We start from the raw sequence: 21,406 nt of genomic DNA on the forward strand, positions 1-21,406 counted from the left end.
CCTGCTTCACCGCCCGTGAAGCGACTCCCCTGCAGGTGGGGAGCCGGGGGCTCGAACCGGGATCCTTACGCCGGTCCCTGTGCTTTGCGCCACGTGCACTTAACCCACTGCGCCACTCCCTGGGCCTTTCTATAGAGGCACCTGTGCATTTGGGGGTGGGTGGGGTGCGGGTGGAGCATCCTTGAGACTCCAGCAGCAGCCCCTCTCTGAGGCCTTCCAGTTGTGCTCAGCTGAGTATCTAGAGTCGTGGTCTCATGGCCCTGGGCTGCTGAACCCCCCAACTTGTGAACTGCTGGGAGACCATCCCCTCAAGCTGTAGTGAGCCAGGCGAGGACCCACCTGTCACCTGCCCTGCAGCTTTGAGGGGGTGGAGGGGAGCATCCAGAAAGGTGGCTCACCAGGTAAGGCGTGTGCCTTGGCATGAGCATGGCAGTGGTTAGAGTCCTGGGACCACATAACTCTGGCGCTGTCATGTCTCTCCCCACTCCGTCTCTCTGTCTTTCCTCTGTCTCTCTGTCTGAATGCAAAGTGACCTGCGAGGAGTGAAGTCATGTGTGGGTGAGGCCCCAGCTCTGAAAACAATATAAAGAGGCAGACGAGAGTCTTGCTGTGGTCTGAGGTTAGCCCTGCTCCTCACTCATTTCAGAGGGGCTGAGAGACACACACAGAGAACAGAGATCTCAGGGAGCTGGGCGGCGGCATGCACGGTAAAGCACGTACGTGACCATACACAAGGATCTAGGTTCTAGCCCCCAAGAGGTGAAGCAAGTCTGCAGGTGTCTTTCTTTCTCCCTGTCTCTCCCTTTACCCCCTCTCAATTTCTCTGTCCTAGCCAATTAAGAAAAAAAAAAAAAAAGGAAGGAAGGAAGGAAGGAAAACAAAAAGGAATAAAATGGCTGTTGGGAGTGGTGGATTCATAGTGCCAGCACTGAGCCCCAGTTATAACCCTCGTGGTGGAAAAAAAAAAAAGAAGAGAGAGAGAGAGAGAAAGAAAGAGAGAGAGAGAGAGAGAGAGAACAGAGATCTCAGGAGACAGGACAGCCAGGAAGCTGTTCTCCATGCAATGGTGTAACTGGAAGCGGGGAAAACATTTGTTCAGATCTGACCCCAAAGTTTTGAGCAAGCGGGAATGTTTCCAGTCCCATGTGATACCCATCATCCTGGCAGGTCTGGAGAGCCCCGAGGGGCCCGGGGTGAAGCTGGGAAAGCCTTCCCAGACTCCACAGGTCACACCAGGGGCTGATGTCCTGGGGGAGGGAAGTCGGGGGCTGAGGGTGGCTGTTCACCTGGGGGGCTGCGTTCTTCCTGGAGGCCTCAATTCTCCAGGTAGAAGCAGGGGTTCTTGTACATGCTGGGGTGGGGGTGACACACAGGACAGTCCATTGTCCCTTCTTGGAAGCAGTTCCTAAGTAGGGTGTGTCCTCAGCCCAGAAACCACAGGGCACGCTCTGTGTTGGGGGAAGCCGGGGTCTAAGCCTGCCACAGGCCTCGACCAGAAAGCCCAGGGCCCTCCATGGCTCCCAGTGGCCGGGGGACTGCAGGAAGGTGGGGCAGCGTCCTCACAGCCTAAGAGGGACCAGCGGGGCCCAGGGACACCTGCTCTGACCCACAGTGATGTGCCAAACAGACTGACGCACCCTGATCACAAACACGCCTCCCGTCAGCTGTGCTCAGGCCGCCCGCAGGAGCCAGAGGGCTGGCAGAGGCAGCAGGACCCCCCACTCCCCCAGTAGCTCCTCAAGGTCACACTGCTTCTGAGGAGACTGAGCCAGGCCACGGCCTCGGACCCCAAAGGAGACCAGATTCGTGGACCTTTTGTGGGGAAGTCAGTCAGACAAGACACACAGGCTTCTACACACACTCACACACCCACACCTCTAGACACACTCACACACTCACCTCTACACACACTCACGCACCCACACCTCTAGACACACTCACACACTCACCTCTACACACACTCACGCACCCACACCTCTAGACACACTCACACACTCACCTCTACACACACTCACGCACCCACACCTCTAGACACACTCACACACTCACCTCTACACACACTCACGCACCCACACCTCTAGACACACTAACCTCTACACACACTCACGCACCCACACCTCTAGACACACTCACACACTCACCTCTACACACACTCACACACCCATACCTCTAGACACACTCACACACACACCTCTACACACACGCACCTTTACACACACTCACCTCTACACACTCACACATCTCTATACACACTCACCTCTACACACACTCACCTCTACACACCTCTACACACACTCACACACCCACACCTCTAGACACACTCACACACTCACCTCTACACACACTCACACACCCACACCTCTAGACACACTCACACACTCACCTCTACACACACTCACACACCCATACCTCTAGACACACTCACACACTCACTTCTACACACACTCACGCACCTTTACACACACTCACCTCTACACACTCACACACCTCTATACACACTCACCTCTACACACACACACCTCTAAACACACTCACACACTCACTTCTACACACACTCACACACCTTTACACACACTCACCTCTACACACACCCACACACCTTTACACACACTCACCTCTACACACACCCACACACCTCCACACACACACACCTCTACACACTCACACACCTCTACACACACCCACACACCTTTACACACACTCACCTCTACACACACCCACACACCTCCACACACACACACCTCTACACACTCACACACCTCTACACACACCCACACACCACACACACACACCTCTACACACTCACACACCTCTACACACACTCACATACACACCTCTACACACACTCACACACCTCCACACACACCTCTATATGCACATACTCACCTCTACACACACACACTCACCTCTGCACACACACACCTCTACACAACTCACATACACTCACTCACTCACCTCTACACACTCACACACTCACCTCTATACACACTCACCTCTACACACACTCACACACTAACCTCTACACAACTCACTCACCTCTACACACTCACACACCTCTACACAACTCACATACACTCACTCACTTCTACACACTCACACACTCACCTCTACACACACTCACCTCTGTACATACTCACACACACCTCTACACACCTTCACCTCTACATACCCTCACACACTCACCTCTACACACTCACTCACCTCTACACACTCACCTCCACACATGCTCACTCACCTCTATACACACCTCTACATACCCTCACACACACACCTTTACACACACTCACACACCTCACACACACAAACACACACTGATGATCACACACACATTCACTCCCCCCATACCTCTCTCAGGGGCACCTGCTCACATGCCCACACCCCAGCTGGCCAGAAGCCTCGCAGCCCCTTCCAGTCCAGATCAGGGGCCACTGCACTGTCCTGCTCACTCCCTGATACCCCCTGAAGACCCTGCTGGTTTAGAATCACTCTCAGCGAGACCAACACTTGCCACACAGCATGCCGGCTCCCTGTCCAGCAGCATGTCTTTTTTTCACAGAAGGAAAGAAACCCAACATATCCCAAGACCCTTCTGCAGCCAGTGGACCCCCACCTCAATTGGGGACGACCCCAAACTGACTGATGAGACACCCCACCCACCCTGCACGCTTCCCAGCCTCTCCCCTGAGACAGGAACACCCACGGGGGGGGGGGGAGGGAGCTTGGTGCCCCCTGCAGGCCTTCCTGACTGACTGCGGCCCCGGAGCCCCCTCACCATCTGACACGCAGGGAAGGGTCAGCTGGCTTCAGGGCCACCCTTCCTTGGTAAACGTGAGACCAAAGGGACCTGTAAACACAGGGGGTGCACCTGTGGCAGATGACTCGATAAAGAGGGTGTGGGGAAGGGGGCCGGGTGGTAGTGCCGCGGGTTAAGCGTACATGGCATGAAGGATCCTGGTTCGAGCCCAGGGCTCCTCACTTGCAGCAGGGGGGGGGGGGGTTGGCTGAAGCAGGTCTGCAGGTGTCTATTTTTCTCTTCTCTCTGTCTTCCCCTCCTCGCTTGATTTCTCTCTGCCCTATCCAACAATAACGACATCAATAACTACAACAATAATAATAATGATAAACTACAAGGGCAACAAAATGGGAAAAATGGCCTCCAGGAGCAGTGGATTCGTAGTGCAGGCACCGAGCCCCAGCAATAACCCTGGGGCCAACAAAAAATAAAAAGAGGGTGTGGGGTACAGACACTCCTCTGCACCCCCGAAGATGAGACTGAATCATCAGGTGTGGGGGGAGGATGGAGCTGCAGGTGGTGTGGTCAGTGACATTAGGCGAGAGCCAGTGGGTGTTGTGCTCCTGTACAGAGTATAGATGGCTAGGGCAAAGGAACGGGGGTGGGGGGGAGGAGAGAAAAGAAAAGAAAAGAAAAGAAGAGGAGAGGAGAGACGGTAGGGGCAGGAGGCACACACACTTTGGCTCTGCCGTGTGCAGGGACCTGGGTTTGAGCCCCCGCTCCCCACCTGCAGGGGGGACACTTCCTAAGCAGTGAGGCAGGGCTGCGGATGTCTCTCTTTCTCCCTATTTCCCCCTCCTCTTTCAGTTTCTTTTTCGTCTATCAAAAGAAAGGAAGGAAGGGAGAGAGAGAGACAGAGAGAGAAGAGGGGAAGACAGACAAGAGTACAAAAAAACCTAAAACTGGCTACTGGTAATGGTGGCTACGTCATGCATACACCCTGCCCCTGTGGTAACCCTGATGGCAAAGAAACGAAACAAAAAAGTTACTAAATTTAAAAAAGACAGTTTAAAAATACCTAGATTTAGTGGTCCGGGAGGTGGCACAGAGATGGGGCTTTGGACTCTCAAGCATGAAGTCCCGGGTTCGATCCCCAGCAACACTTGTGACAGAGTGATGTCTGGTTCTTTCTCTCTCTTCCTATCTTTCTCATAAATAAATAAAATCTTAAAAAAGATAAAAAGGGGAATCGGGCGGTAGTGCAGCAGGTTAAGTGCACGTGGTGCAAAGCGCAAGGACCTACAGAAGAAGCCCAGTTCAAGCTCCCCGGCTCCCCACCTGCAGGGGAGTCACTTCACAGGGGGTGAAGCAGGTCTGCAGGTGTCTGTCTTTCTCTCCCCCTCTCTGCCTTCCCCTCCTCTCTCCATTTCTCTCTGTCCTAGCAATGATGACATCAGTAGCAACAATAATAACTACAACAACAATGAAAAACAACAACGGCAACAAAAGGGAGAATAAATAAATATAAAAAAATTAAAAATATCTAGATTTAAAAGAGAGAAAGAAGAGGCCAGGCAGTGGTGTACTCAGTTGAGTCCCCACATCCCCATGTGCCAGGACCTGGGTTCGAGGCCTCAGTCCCCACCCGCAGGTGGGAGGGGACTTCACAAGCAGTGAAGCAGGTCTGCAGGTGTCTCTCTGTCTCTCTCCCGCTCTATCTCTCCCTCCTCTCTCAATGTCTCTCTGCCCTATCCAATAAAATAGAAAAAAATGCCTACCAGCAGCAGTGGATTTGGAGTTCAGGCACCAAGCCCCAGAGATAACCCTGGAAGCAATGGGGGCGGTGGGGGGGGAGGGGGACAAAGCTCTGTCTTGTAAAACGTGGAAAACATGGTAACTTGTACCCACCAAATGTGGATATGAGAATACTCTTGAAACCTGACCATTCTGTGAAACAACATTAAACCAAAACAAACAAGTCCAACTAATTCAGCAGGGGAAAACCTGCTGGGCTCTACTGAAGGCTTCAGTTGTCCTCATTCCTGCCAAACCCCCTCTCACACACCCCCCAGCCAGACTGCAGTCTGAAAATAGATCTTCATAGATCTATCATTGTAAAGTGGGGATCAATAATACCAGCAGAGAGAAGATGACAGGAGAGTGACTTGTCCTAGAACCCACATTTTTGTAGTGCTGTTTGCCTGATCGTCCTGGGATTCACTCCAGGAGAGCTGGAGAGAATTATCAGAATGAGAATTATCAGAAATGTTATCCCTGAAACAAATCGGACATTTCCTCTCCCGACTCTCCCAGCCTGTGATGGAGGTAGGGGATGACTAGGACCCTATGATTCAAGGGTGAGTCACAGAGGCTGGTTCTCAGAAGATCCGCCCCATCAGGGATTGTCTCTTCTGGCTCCAATGGCCAGTACTGTTTATCCTCCTTGCCACCCACCTCCCTGACCTGCTGCCCCAAACCCTGTGAGAATTATGCCTTTGGCTGAGGGGACATAACCACCTGCCAATGCCCGTGTCCAGCGGAGAGGCAAATACAGAAGCCAGGACTCCCACCTTCTACACCCCATAAAGAATTTTAGTCCAGACTCCCAGAGGGGCAGAAATGTTAGGGGAAGATGACCAGAGGGCTTCGAAGTCCAATTCCATCAAGACCCAAAGTGTTTGTCACCAGGAATCTTTGTTTTTATCCCATCCCTGAAAGGGAAGCGAATCTGGAAAACACCAGAGGGAGCCGGGCACCGTTTCTCTTATCTGAGAGAGAGGAGGGAAAAAGGAAAGACACCTGGAAGTAGTAATAGGTGTAAGGGTGAACTAGAAAGGAAGTGAAGGCAGGGTCATTGAAAAAAAGGATATATCTCCATATATAGGTATCTCCATATATTCATATCTGTGACCTTGGGAGAACCACTGCAGTTTCCAATGGAGAGAATGGGGACACGGAACTCTGGTGGTGGGAACGGTGTGGAATTCTACCCCTATTATCTCACAAGCTTCTAAATCAATATTAAATCCTTAAGAATTTTTTTTTTTAAATAATAACGCCATTGGTAACACACACAGGTCACAGGTCACCAAATCCCTAGGACTCAGTGAGGGGGGGGGCTGTCACTTTATAAAAAAAGGCTGATTTTTTTGAGGGGGGTTGCTAGATTGTATAATGATTCTGCAAAGAAACTCTCATGCCTGAGGCTTCAAAGTCCTAGGTTCCATCCCCTGTACCACCACGAGCCAGACCTGAACAGTACTCTGGTAAAAATGATAGATAGATAGATAGATAGATAGATAGATAGATAGATAGATAGATAGATAATTTCAAAAGTGAGCAAGGTGGCAGTTGTCGGGGGTGAGGGGTGGGTCTCCCAGAAAGAAAACCCTGGCTTCCTGAAAGAGGAGGGAACACACAGTCGCCCCAGGGACCAGGCATAAGCAGGGTCCCCAGAGTATTCCAGGAGAGACAGAGGCCGGACTTTTGGGCGACAAACTGTGCCCCTTCCCGAGGGGGGGGGTGGGGACAAGTAGGCGTGGACTCCCTGCTGGCCTTCCAGAGCCCTGGCCCTGGCGCCTGAAAGGGATCTACTGTTCTGCTCACACCAGCCGGGTCCTGGCAGAGAGAAAAACAGGTGTGACCCGCAGCACAGGGCACCGGGGACTGTCTGCCACACTTGTTCATTTATGTAAAGTGCCAGGCTCTCCACAGAGCCAGCCTAGCACTGGGGGGCAAGGCGGCGCGCTCCCAGATGCACAGGGGCAGGGGAGGGGGGTGTCCACTGGACTCCGAGAGGCCTACAATGGAGCCGACATTCTACACGCTCTGTGTAAGAAGCGTGTGAGCAGCGGTGGGGGATGGCTCCCACATTACCACGTGCAAGGTCCTGGGTTCCAGCCCCCGCTCCCCACCTTCAGGGGGGAAGCTTCTAGGTCAGTGAAGCAGGTCTGCAGGTGTCTCTCTTTCTCTGCCTCTCTCTGCCTTTCCTCTATTTACTTGTTTATTTTTCAGTGCCTCCAGTGTTATTGCTGGGGCCTGCACTATAAATCCACCGCTCCTGGAGGCCATTTTTTCCTTTTTTTTTTTTTTTTTTTAAATTTCTTTCTATTTTATTAGATAGGGCAGAGAGAAATCGAAAGGGAAGGGGGGAAGAGAGATAGAGAGACATCTGCAGACCTGTTTCACTGCTGTGGAGTGTTCCCCACACACCCGTGCTGGGGAGTGGGGGACTTGAACCTCGGTCCTTGTGCATGGTACCGTATGCACTCAACTGAGTGTACCACCACCCACCTACCTTCTCTCTCAATTACTCTCTGTCCTATCCACTGATACATAAATAAATAAATAAATAAATAAGACACAGGAGCAGTGGATTCATAGTGCAGGCACTGAGCCCCAGCAATAATCCTGGAGGCAAAATAGTACTACTACTACTACTAATAATAATAATATGATTAATAGGGGCCTGGTGGTGGCACGCCTGGTTGAGCACACATGTTACCATGTGAAAGGACCCAGGTTCGAACCCCCGGTCCCCAATGGTAGGGGGACAGCTTCATGAGTGGTGGAGCGGTGTAGAAGGTGTCTTTCTGTCTCCCTCTTTGTCACTCCCCTCCCTTTCAATTTCTGGCTGTCTCTATCCAATAGGTAGCTAAAGATAGTAAAAACAAATAAATATGAATATAAATAAATAAATATTAAAAAGAAAAGAAACACACACATCCTCCCCATACACACACACACACACACACACACACACACACTTTAGGAGGAAGGCTCACAAGGAATCTCAGAACCACGCAGGGTGATCTCCAAAGAGGAGAGAAAAATGACATCCTTAAAGAAAGCAGAAGGACTCTGGCTGTGGCTTCTCTGCCTCCCCCCCACCTCGTTCGTTCACCACCATGGGGCTGTGTTACCGCCTGCTAGAGTTCCTCTCCCACTTCTTGAATGAATGAGCTGCAGCCCGCTTCCCCTACTTCATCGATTCCCCTGCCACTGACTGATAAAGTCTTCCACCCCACCCCGCAGGCACGGAAGCTGGCATTCCTAACACACAGGGCTGCCTGGTCTCAAAAGCTGAGCTCCCAGGGCGGCCGATGCTTGAAGGCACTCCGGGCCTCTCTGCCCTGTCTCCCCGTTCAGATTCTGAAAGTAGAGGGAGAAATGTGAGCTTGGAGGAGCCTCCACTTCTGTGTGAACAAGGGCCTGTCCTCTCCCTACATCTGCCGTCCTAATGGGATGGACGGTGGCCAGGGGTGCCTCCTGGAATGATGACTGGCGAGAGCTGCCAGGCTGGGCAACGCAACACCCCCCCTTCCACTTCCCCTAAGTAGATTTAAAATGCCCAGGCCAGAAAGAAGGAGAGGGGGACAAGGAAGGAGGCTCAGACTGCTCAGAGCTTGGGGCTTTTTCTGAGGGGCTGGCATTGTCGGCAGGGCAGTAAAAGCTGGCCGGGCAGGTTTTTCCAAGTTGCTGCTGAACTTGGGGTGAAAGCTGTGATGCTGGCTGTCGTCCAGCACCCAGATAGCTGAGTCCTGGAGAACAGAGAGAAACCCTTCCATGCTCCCCCTCTGGCAATTTCTGTAAGGTTTGACAGTCCAAGGGGACTGGCAGCTGGTATAAGAAAAGAAAGTCTGTCTCCTCTCCTCTCCTCTCCCCTCCTCTCCTCTCCTCTCCTCTCCTCTCCTCTCCTCTCCTCTCCTCTCCTCTCCTCTCCTCTCCTCTCCTTCCTCCCTCTCCTTTTTTTTTTTCTTCTCTCCTTCTTCTAGCCTTTCATTGGGAATTGAGCACCAGGAAGAATTCCCCAGCCCAGCAGCTCTGTGCGCAAGCGTCTTCATGAGCCAGCAAGTAAGGACCTTTCTTTCTCCGTCAGCCGTCAGCCACACCACAGCCACACCACGCTGTGGTCACAGGCTGGTGACTCGTGCAAAGACCAGGAAGTGAAATGAAATCACAGCCAGCCAGCACCCTCAGGTCCCTTCAAAACACATTCTCCCACCCCCAAGTCGGGAGGCTTTGGTGAGGAAGATTAAGACTAATTGTCAAAATTAGTGAGAATCAGCTGCTTTCTCCCTAATGGGAAGCAAATTGCCCCAAAGAAAAAGCTGGCAGACTGCCCTTGAGTTGATATTGATATTTACACCTCCCCCCACACCGCCCCCCCCCACACAAAAGGAGTAAAAAAATCAAGATGTATTTTAGGGCCAGGAGGGGAAATTAGGAGACAGTCTACCCAGGCTCTGAGTTTCTGATTAAAATAAATAAGTAATAATAGTAATCATAGTAGTAGTCTGACCAGCTATCCATAGCGTGAGTATAACTGAGTCAAACCTTCAGCTCCAGTGCCTACACTCTGGGTCTCTCTGAATGACTTCTGGGTGTTTTTAAGAAGCAGAGCCCATTGGGAACAGAGGCTGCTGTCCTTCTGTGGCAGGTGATTTTTTTTTTTTTTTTTTGATCATTCCAGCAAACAGCCCAGGCCGGCCGGTGGTGCTGCTGCTATTTGACTCTATGTGTTGTCTGCAAACTTGAGCACTTCTCTGGCACGAATCAGGCCACAGAATGCAAACAGTCCACACCTTGGGGAAACAGTTCTCTGTTCCCCAAGTCAACGCCAGCAGCTCTTAGTCACCCACTCAAAACAGAGGTGGCCAATGGGGCCGGGGGCTGGTCCTCTAGGCCAGGGCCAGGAAACGGGCGGCTTTCAAAAATCTCCTTCTGCCTTGCCCCTGATAAGAAAGCACCTTGCCCCAAAGCCACAAGTCTACCCGTGGGAAGTAGCCCTGGCATGGGGGCACCCCAAGGGCTCCTCAGTGTTGACAAAAACTGCTGCACAGACCCACCAGGATGTCTGCTAGGATTATCAAACTCTCTTTAGAAAATTAGGAATTCCACAAGAGCTCCACTCGGTTCCCATCGTCAGCTAGCTGGGAGACAGACATAGAGAGGGGTCAGGTGGGCGCATCTTTTGTTTTCTTTCTTTATGGGCTATTGGCACTCACCCACTCTGCCAGCTAACTCAGCCTGAGCCTTTGAGATGTTTTCTAAACAGACGTCTCTGAATCATAATGTGAACTCCATTTACCGAAAGGCGGGGACTTCTTAATACGACAAGTGAACCCATTTTACGACCTCGGAGCGTCACTCAGGCTTTCAGTAAGTGGGTATAATTTTCTTTGCCTTACCCTATCATTAGCATAGTTAGGGCTGTGAACATATATTTTTCAATCACGTTATGATTTTTTTAAAGGATTTTTTTCTCCACCTAGGATTATATTCCGAAAAGTCTCCAGACACCTAAGATAGCAAAAACAAGAGCTCCCTCCCCCCCCCCCCAAATTATATATATTTTAACACAGTTTGACAACTTTCCTTCATGGATGAATCTAATCCCCCAAGAAAACACATTTACTTTTATCTTTTTAATGTCTTTGTAAAGCAAAGTGACCACTCTGGTGGTTAAAGGTCCCTTAGTTGGGCCCTTATAGTTTTCAATGCAAGCACCGTCAACTGTTATATCTTTTGGAATCACATTTGAAATTTGACAACAATAAGAGCATTTGAAACTTTCATTTCTAAGCCTAGTCTGTGAGAAGATTTGTCAGAACTAGTGAGTCCTTTCTCCCCCAACTAAACGTGCAACACATGATGATGCTATTTGTAAAATATGACCTTGGTTCTTACAAGAGAGAGAAAACGGGCTGTCTGGGAGGGTCATACTAAGATTCTTCTTTTTCCAGCTCAAGTACCTGGATTATGTACTCAGGGAAAGTCAAAGCACACAGAAAACCACGATGCAAGAGTTCCTCTGGATAGCCCCGCTTTTAACATTATTAGTAACAAAAATACTATTGAGTCCAACTCCTCTCTCCAAATCCTAATCCAACATCCAAATAATACACTAGCAGAAAATCAGACTGCCCTCCAACTGACTGAACCAGAAAAATACATCATTTCTGCATATTTTATCAGAAAAGAAAGAGCAAACTTAGCTGAAACCCTATTTTGCTAGAACATACTGTAGATCCCTTCAAATTATGAGACATGATAAGCTCAACCTGCTACCTCTCACTGCACGACTTCTAAGTAAAAAAAAAAAAAAAAAAATTCCATTAATTTTCCAGTGAGCATCAAGGAGGGATGCCGGGTTCCAAAGCCCTAGACCCTCTGACCACAAGTCATATGGATATATTTTCACACCTCAAAAACTCTCAGGGTTTCCTTGAAATTCACAAGTCAGGTTTTGTAGGTTCTGTGGCGATCTTGTTAACCTTGTTAGCCCATAGGCCCTAAGCTGGCTCAATAACGGAAAGCAATAAGGTAAAACTAGACTCAAACAAACAAACAAACAAACAACCAAGATTACACTTTGAATCAAACCGCTTTTAAAACTTGGCAAAGAATAACCACAGCAAGATGGAAGAGTGGTTTTGTTGTTGTTTGTTTGTTTGTTTGTTTGTTTTCCTCCTTGGGACACTCACCCTCCCCACCCCAGAAACTCCTAGAAGTTTCCAAGCTGAGGTTGGTCATCATGCAAACATTCTGGGCGTCAAATCCAGACTTGATGGGGACGTACCTCTTCCACTCCGGCCGACAAACCTGAGGTCATTGAACCTGGCCACTTGGTTCTTCATGGCTGCAGTGGCGTTTCTCAGCTCCGCCGAGTAGTTCTCGTCATTGCCCGCCATCACCGTGACCAGAGTGCCATCTGGAACGTCCCCTAGTGCCACCACCTACACACCAGGCGAGGGACAAAACACACAGGTGGTCAGGATGAGCGTGGAACTCGGTACCACCTGCTCTAAACCCAGACACGCTGGGCTTTGCTTTGCTTTGCGAAGGGAAGAACCCTTGTTTGGGAGGCTCATTTGAGATTCTTTCCTGCAGGATGAAAAATTAAAAAAAAAAAAAATCCAAATTGAGAGCCATTTATCTCTCTCTCTTTCTCTCTTTTTTTTCCCCACCAGGATTATTGCTGGGGCTCGGTGCCTGCACTGTATGAATCCACCACTCTCAGTGGCCATTTTTTCTATGTTTTATTGGACAGGACAGACAGAAATTGAGAGGGGAGGAGGATATAGAGAGGGAGAGAGGAGAGACACCTGCAGGCTTGCTTCACCCCTCATGAAGCCTCCTCCCTGCAGGTGGGGAGACGACCCCAGGCATCTCGCACTGTAAAACCTGCACTCCCAGTCCCCCGCCCCCCCCCCCCCCCCCCGCATTTATCTGGATTTACCTGTAACTATAGCTCAGGGGGTTCGAGACTCACTCCAGCAGGGCCTATGGGAAGCTGTATCTCTCGTAAGCAATATCATCCTCTCTCCCTCCTTCTTTCCATGTGAACAACAGAAGGCTTTTTTATTTTCTTTCTCTTTTTCTTTTTTCTTTTGCAAGCTGATAATCTCATCTATCCCATCTTTCACTGTTGGGGGTGGGACCAGCTTTCCCTTTTAGGAAAAAAAATTCAATTCGATCTTTGCAATATAGTTGAGTATAGTTGCTGCAGATTCCTGACTAGTGCAGATTGCCCCTTGGCCCTTTATGGAGGTCACTGTTTCTGGCTACCTGGACTATCTTGATTTTCACACGTAGTGGATTCTGGTACACAAAGGGGGGGGGGGAGGCAGGAGAGATGCTGATGTGTACACACTGAGTATTTCAGGAGCAGGACTTTTTTTTTTTTTTTTCCTGTTCTGTCTGTGAGTTCCAGGGATGTGGGAAGTGCCTCTCTGTTAGAAGGAGACCCAAGTTTTCTCCAAAGCCCAGCTGACCTTGAAGAGAAATTCCTTCCCTATAATTGAATAGGGATGGATTTCTTATCAGAGCTATGGAAAGCTGGCAGATGAAGACTTTCTGATCTGCAGATAACCGAAACAGCAAAATGCCTCATATCGGAGCAGTATTTCCGGCTTATCACTGGGACCTTTCTAGTAGGTTTTCTATTTTCTTCATCTGGGCCTTAAATATTGGCTTTATCCCCATTATTGCTTTTTTAAAAAAGTGTTAACAGACTCTCAAAAAACCCCGTGTCATCTTGGTTCCTGCCATTTCTGATAATCACCTTGACCTCAGTGACATCATATGGCTTCCAAACAGGCCATCACGCTTACATCTGTATTTGAGCTGTTATAGTGAAACACTCTATAATAATGATTTCTCCGTCTCCTTCATTTCTGTCTACACAAGGCTCCATCATAGGTGGGATTAATGCTGAGCTTCTGGGTCCCCTTTAGCTATCTGTAAACCAGTTCCTCATCCTCCCCCGACCCCCACCCCCAAGGCTCACACAGATGAGAAAACAGTTGTGTTTCCAGCAAACCTTGTTATGCCTTGCCTTCTTTGTCCTTCTCCCTTCCCTTCCTCCTACAGATGACCAACTACCACTGCCTTTATTCCTTGTGATGTTTCCTCTTTCCGCATCTAAGGAAGGTGCCTGACCAGGCATACTTGCTATGAGGGATGGATTTCCTTGTGACACCGGGGTGACAGCAGGAGTAAGGATCCTGACCGCCGCTGTTCCTGGGCGGTTTTTCATGGACCCAACCAGCATGCCGAATGAGATCTGGGCCTTTCACCTCTCTTTCTAATCCTCTCTTCATCCAATTGCTGGACATGGTTTTTATAAAGGAGATTTAAAAAAAAAAAAAAAAACACAGCTATTGGGGCCAGGCAGTGGTGCACCTAATTGAACGCACACTACAATGTCCAAGGACCCAGGTTCAAGCCCCTGGTCCCCACCTGCAGGGGGAAAGAAAAGCTTTACGAGTGGTGAAGCAGGGCTACAGGTGTCTCTCTCCCTCTATCTCCCCTACCCCCTTTCAATTTCTCTCTGTCTCGATCCAATAATAAATAAATAATTTTAAAAGAAAAAAAAGAAAGAAAAAACACAGTATTTATCCCCCCACACAACCCTCTAATTAGAGATTTAGCTCTCATTAGGACCTTGCTTATTGTCACTGAATTAGGAGCAAGTGACAGGACAATGTTCTTTTGTTTCAAAAACAGTACTGAAGGAATCTCTCACATCAGTTATTCCATCATCTCAGGCCCTTTCTTTTTTTCTCTTGCCCACAAAATGTGGCAGGCTTGATTGGATCTCTGAAAAAAAAAATTTTTTTTTCCATCTTTTTCTTTTGTTCTTACTCTTTTCACTTCCCCCTGTAAAATTAGCTCCTGGGTGTTGAAAACGCCCTCCATGGAAACAGATTCTCACTTCCTCCTCCTACCTTCCTCAGATGACTGGAGCTTCTCTATTTTAATTCAACACTCAGTCACATAACAGGGACTGGACCCACTAAGTGGTTCTCAAGCTAAAGAACTCCTTGTTGGGGAGAGAATCCAGAAAGAGGTGAAAGTAAAGAAACCCTGAGCTGGGCAGATAGTACCAACCAGCACCACCATAAACCCTGAGCTCTGCTTTAACGTAATAATAATAATAATAATAACTAGTAATAATGACGACAATAATAATAATAATAAGAAGAAGAAGAAGAATGCATCGATAAACCTTGCTTTTTCATTACCACAGGCTACAATGTGTCACCTTTCTCTGACTTCTACCACAGTGCTCTGTGTTCCATCTTTCTAGAACCCTCCTCATCAGTACTCAGGTCAGTTCATGAGCCCTTTGCCAAACAGAAACAAAATACTGAGGGAAAGTATCAGGTTAGCTAAACAAGCAAAATTCCTTGATAATGGAATCTAAAACTAAAAAAAAAAAAAAAAAAAAAAAAAATCAGGAGTTTAACTTCTGTTCCTCCTTTAAAAATGATACAGTGATACGGTGGGGGTAGGGAGAGGCTCTTCAGCTATGAGGGTCCATAAAGGTCTTTCAGACATTCAGTAATCTCAACGGTTATTTTGGGGGGGGTGTTTAAGAATACTAACTCAAAAGAAGTCACATTAAAAGTGTTGCCTAATTATTAAGAAGCAGACTTAAGAGTTTATTTTTAATTTTTTTAAGACTAACATGGCTGCCAATGTGATACAGATTTTGTCACTGACAGACAGTATTCAGAAAACTTTTTTTTTTTTAAAAAATCTGATTTCCAACAGGAAAAAGAAAAAAAAAAGAAGTAACTGGAATGAAAAGCTATAAACCATGGGTAAGAGAACACAAACATTTACATTCTAACACAGACCAAACAGACAAGAAGGGACTTGCTAGGCGATGAAGGCTATCTCATATTTTGTTTTACTTCTCTGTTTCTAAAGTATCAGGAAGTTGGACAAAATATCCCCCCTCCCCTCCCACCTCATATGCTTGCTCTCCTCTCTGGCTTAGTCTCTTCGCAGTTCCAACTGGCAGTGGAAACCAGCTCTCACTGAGTTGAAATTCCAGTTGCAATTCATTTCTTTCAAATCCCTGAATTTTCCAGGGTTTCAAAGAAATCTGCAGAGTGGAACTCAGAGCTCAGCCCACATGACATGCAACACCTAGCTGGGGAGGGAGATTTTTGCAGACAGACAGAAACATTTCTACTTTCTTTCTTATGAGGAGTCTGCTGCTATCAACACTCAAGGCCTTTGAACTGACCCCGGGCATGTTTATGCCTTAGAACACTGCAATATTACCGCAGTACCGCCAACCGCCTTCCTTCCAGCCCACTTCTGTAAATAATGGGTCACAAAAGTGGAAGTTTTTCTGGCATGAAAATAAAGATGTATCTCTCACACTCAAAGAGGAGGTTGCTCCACAGGAGAAGTTGAGCTGGGGTGGGAGTGGGGGTGGTACATCTTGGGGTCCACGATAAACCATGTGGGCGCTATGTAGCTACTTATAAAGAAAGAGGCATCACGGGTAACTTCCCTTTTGTTTCCCAGGGTCCAGCACTTGGACCTCAGAGGTGTTTCCTCACCAGTCAGGGAATCACGCTTTTCCTCAGAAGTTGAGCATCTGAGTTTGATCTGTGTTTCCCATTTTCTCCTCCTCATTACAGGGACTATGGTCATCTTTAACTGGTGAGCTTCTTACACACACAGTGTAAGGTTTATTAAAATAAAATAAAAAAAAAAACCTCCAAAGTTAAATAAAAGCTGTCCTTTCTACTTGGGCAGTTAGGTGGGTACAACTCAAACCAGGGGACACACCAAACACGGAGGTTTTAGCTGCTTTTGTCTTTGTCCCCTTGGTGAAAACAAACAAAAACAAAACAAAAACCTGTCTTCTTTTCTCTTTCAGTTAGGCAATGAATGGGTAGATTTTCTTTCTAAGAGGGCCGTCCTTTCTGGGGACAAGGGCAGTGACAGATATTAACCAAGCAGCCTCATTTTTTTTACTGTCTCAACCCCCACCCCCTTGAACTTTCTTTTTAAGGGAATCTGTATCTTCCTTGATTTTAAGTGGCCTGTACGTTATTGCTCCATCAGATAGATTTCAATTTTTAAACGGAACTGCTTAGCAGTCTTATGTATATGCTTTTTTTTTTTTTTAAGGTGTCCGTAGTTGTCAATATTTCTACTAAAAAGAATTCCCTGGTGGCTTGAAATGCCACGCTATAGGATTTGAGCCTTTCAATGAGAAGAGAATCAGCATTTTGCTGTGGTAGCTGGAGAAACTGCACTGTTTTCATGTTTTAGACCCTGTATTAATCACTGATTTTTTTTTTTTTTGGTGGGGGGGAGGGAAGAGATCCCACAGGAACTGAATTATCCCTAAAGAAGGCCACAGTCCTCCAAGTCCCTCTGGCTTGGTGTGCCAGAGGGGCACCCCGTTTCCTGGCAATCTGAGTCTCCCTAAAAGTGACCCCAGGCTCCAACCTGACAGACCCTTCCCAGGGAGTAAGAGCAAGGAGACCTGGCGATTACCAAAGGGTGTCTGTTTATGTAAAGGGATCAGAAAGCTTTGTAAACGGAATGGGCTCTCAGAACTAACGTCAATCTTCAGAGGCAGAGGCAGGGACCAGAGACCCCCAGTTTAGCCTCACGCAGGAACTCTGCTGTTTCAGAAAGCCAGGCATTCCCGTTGGGAAACTGTCCTCTAGATGTGGGATGTGCCTTAACATTTTTAACATCAGACTTTACCCTAACTCCCACATAAAGCTCTCTGATCAAAATGGTAGAAGGAAAATTGACACAGCCAGATGGAGGCCCAGCCTAGAACGCTGATAGCAGATTCACCTTCCTTTAGAGGGGCCAATTATTTAACTAGACTTTTGGATTAAAAAAAAAAAAGTCACAGAAATCGATGGCTCACGTGCCTACTTCAGCCCTTGAGATGGCCAGGAAACAGCTACAGAGGAAAGACTAAAAGGCAAAGCCTTCTCTAACCAAGCCAACACAGAGGCAGAATGAACTTCTCAGCCTGCCACCAGGCTGGTGGGAGGGGAGCCAGCTGAGGCCAGGGTTTTGCAAGGTTAAGTCAGAACTAGGGGAAGATGGGGATCCCTGAGAGCCTCCCCAGCAGCTGAGATGCAGGGGTTACTGCCACCCCCCACTTCAGTCAGAAAGTGGACCCCCCACCAGTAAGACCACCTAGCTGTCCCCTCCCTTCCAGGGCTTGGTCCAGGTGAACCTGCTCATGTTGGGGGGGGGGTGCGGTTTCCAGGAAAAGAAACAGGATTTACTTCTTTTGCAGCTTCTGGCAGGAGGCGCCAGGCTGAAAGCTTGCAAAAAAAAAAAAAACAGCAGCAGCAAACTTTTGCAAACTTCACTGCTGCCCGCCAAGGACTTTGGACATGCAAATCATCGCTCAGGGGCTGTTAGTGGGTGTGTGTGTGTGGGGGGGGGCTGACAGTTTGACTTGTCAGTTTCTGGTTTCACTGCCTTGAAAAGAGGGGTGGTGGTGGGGGGGAGCTCTTGATTTCCTGCTGCTTCCCATTGAGGAAGGTTTGGGGTGGTGGTGTCAAAGCCCAGGATGAGAGAGGAACCTGGGACAGCAGGCTTGGCCCTGCTGGGTTAAAAGTTTTCCTACTAGGAGGTGCGGATCATTTTTTTTGGAGGGTGTCCTGATATTATTATTATTATTATTACTATTATTATTACTATTTTCCTAGCTCTCCCTAGAGCCTGCCCCAGCCGGTCCCGTTCTCCTCTCTGGTGGGTCACCAAGGCAACGCATCACCTCCCCCCTCCCACATCCCAGCAAAGGGATGGACCCCGGGGTGCTTCCTAGCACCCCTGCTCCACTCTCCTGGCCACTGCCTTCCAGGGTCCAAGGGGTTCCCCCCCTCCCCGGCTAGTATTCTAACCACTGGGGGAGCTGGGCTGTGTATGTGGGGAGGGGGGTCCCCAGTACCTTGAAAGCGATGGGCAGGGTCTTGTTGCAGCGCCAGTGGGTAGGCAGCACCGAGCAGAGGAAGTTGGGGCTGTCGGTGCGGACCAGCTCCCCAGGGTGGTCGGCCAGGACCTCCACCATGCTGCGGTCCCCGGTCCTCAGCTTCCCGGCCAGGGCGGCGCCCGCGTCCGGGGCGCCCAGCGGTAGCGCCTCGCTCATCTTGCCCGGGCTGAGCGCGGTGGACGGCGGCGTGAAGCGGCGGCTGGTGCTGGCATCTACGGGGATACGCATCACAACAGGCCGGATGAGTGAAGACGACCTTGCAAACAGCTCCGCGCAGCCGGCGACCGGGGCGCTCCGGGGACACCCACATACAAGTGCAAAGGGGAGCCAGGGGTTGGGTGGGTGAGTGGTGGGTGCGTGGGTGGGTGGGGAGCCGGGATGGCAAGTTCTAGCCCAACGAGAAGGGGTGCTCCTCCCAGCTACGGAGCACTTAGCGCTTAAAACAAAACAAAACAAAACAAACAAACAAAAAGTTAAAAAAAATTTTTTTTTAAGTGGAGCGAAGAGAATCCCAAGTCACACGCTCTCTTCTTCTCGGCTTTGTGAGAGTTGCGGTCCACTCTGGGGCTGGTGCACAAGTTTCCCGGAGGCAAGGTTCCCGTAGGCGTCCTACAATATTAATGCGGGGAGCCAGGCGGCATTTGGAGGTTCCAATCCGGTGCCCGCTGCTCGGCTCCCCTCGCTCCCTCCTCCCTCCCCTACCCGGGGCTTGGGGGGGGGGTTCGTCTAAAGCCCCCCAGGCCCGGCCAAATGCACGCGTGCTTCCCAGGTCCCGTGTCCCTCCGCTGGTGCAAAAAGCAAACAAGTCAAAACAAAACCTCTCAAACACGCAGGGCGGCCACTTCCCCAAAGGTCGCTTCGCTTAATGTATGTGCCCAGAGAGATAAATATATACATATGCTCTACTTCATCAAATATTTACAGTGCGATCTGTAGAGAATTTAAACACAACAGAAATCCATTAATGTTGCTGTAGAATCTTTTTTTTTTTTTTTTTTTTTTTTAAGTAGCCTTGAAAATCAGCTTCAGTCGTTGCAGAAGGGCTGGGCTTAGACGCGCGGCTTCTGTTCTCGCAAAGACATTTCTGGCCAAGTTGCTCAGGTTGGAAAAAATTCGACTTTTTTTGTTGTTGTTGTTTTGTTTTTGTTGTTTTTTTTACCTTCCCCAAGATCTCTTGCACAGGAATATATATATATATATATACATATAATAATAGTAATACTAATTTTCTTTTCTTTCTTTCTTTCTTTCTTTCTTTTTTTTTTTTTCTAAAGTGAAATGAGCAAGTCCCAGCTGGCTGACACTGGGGGTCCAGGTCCCCAGGCCGGAGGGCCCTGCCTGGGGGCTGTGGGTTGAGTTTGCGGCCGGTGGGTGCTGCTGCGGTTGGGTGGGAGCCGCGCCGCGGTCAGACACACGCGCTCGGCCCCGTCTACACCGCGGCCCGGGTGCGCTGAGTCGGCCGCGGGGCCCGGGCGGCGGCCGGACGATCCTCCTCGCGGCGCCTCCGGGGGGGGGGGGTCCCCGATCCCCGCCCCCCGCGCACCCCGGGGTGCCCGCGGGCTCCCCCACCCACGGAGCGGCCCTGGGGCTGCGCACCGGCTCGCACGCACCCGGCGCGGGGCAAGTTCACAGCCCGGAGAGGATCGCCGGCCTCCGGCTCATTCCCCCTCAACCCAAAGTCAAGCGAAAAGTCAGAAGAGCCAGAGGGGGCAGGCGAGGGAGCCGGTCGGGGCGCCCGGCGGCTCCGGGAGGCGCGGTGGCTTCGGGCGGGCGTGCCCGCGGCGCGGGGCCGAGCGCGGAGCCGGGTGGGCGCGGGCCGTGGTCCCGCCGGCGGCTGGCTCTATGAATGAGCCTGCCTGGAAGCCGCCGTGCTTTTACTGGAAGGCCGAGCCCGCCAGCGCCAGGCCCGGCTCATTTGCATATCGCGGCCGTCGGCCAATCACGGCGCTTTCCGGGCTCCTGCGGGCGGAGCGTGACGGGGATCGTGGCCCTCGGCCAATCACGGCGCTTTCCGGGCTCCTCAGGGTGGGGCGTGACTTATGGCCGCTGGCCAATCAGGGCTCTTTCCGGGCTCCGCCGGGCGGGCGCGGCTCGGGGCCGGAGGCTCCTGGAATTGGGCCGCGCGCCCCCGCCGCGCGCTACTGTCCGGGGAGCCCCAGGCCACCCCGCGCGGCCGGCCCCGCCCCTCCCCGCCCCGCCCTGCCCTGCCCGTGTGCGCACACGCACACACACACACACACACACACACACACGCACGGACGCACGCACGCACGCACGCACGCGTGCAGGGGAGCGCCGGGGACCCCGAGCTGGAGCTGGTGACACCCCGAGCCTGGAGAGCAGCAGCAGGGAGGAGTCCCGCGCGCGCCTTGGGGACCTCAATCTTCCGT

At 50.2% G+C, this 21,406-nt stretch overlaps 1 protein-coding gene across 4 annotated transcripts in view; it reads right to left on the bottom strand.

Moving 5' to 3' along the window:
* Positions 1-21,406, bottom strand: part of RUNX1 (RUNX family transcription factor 1) — a 307,007-nt gene that overhangs the window by 101,104 nt on the left and 184,497 nt on the right. For 3 of the 4 annotated variants that reach the window (XM_060198662.1, XM_060198664.1, XM_007519723.2), the window contains 2 exons: positions 18,975-19,228; positions 12,315-12,471 (listed from right to left, as the gene is read on the bottom strand). In XM_060198662.1, the coding sequence (XP_060054645.1) occupies positions 12,315-12,471; positions 18,975-19,228 (411 nt within the window). Of the gene's footprint in view, positions 1-12,314; positions 12,472-18,974; positions 20,869-21,406 lie in introns of those variants that run through there. The other variant, XM_060198665.1, reaches the window with a different exon arrangement.

This window comes from Erinaceus europaeus, chromosome 9, assembly GCF_950295315.1.
Source record: "Erinaceus europaeus chromosome 9, mEriEur2.1, whole genome shotgun sequence".
Classification (NCBI taxonomy): Eukaryota; Metazoa; Chordata; class Mammalia; order Eulipotyphla; family Erinaceidae; genus Erinaceus; species Erinaceus europaeus.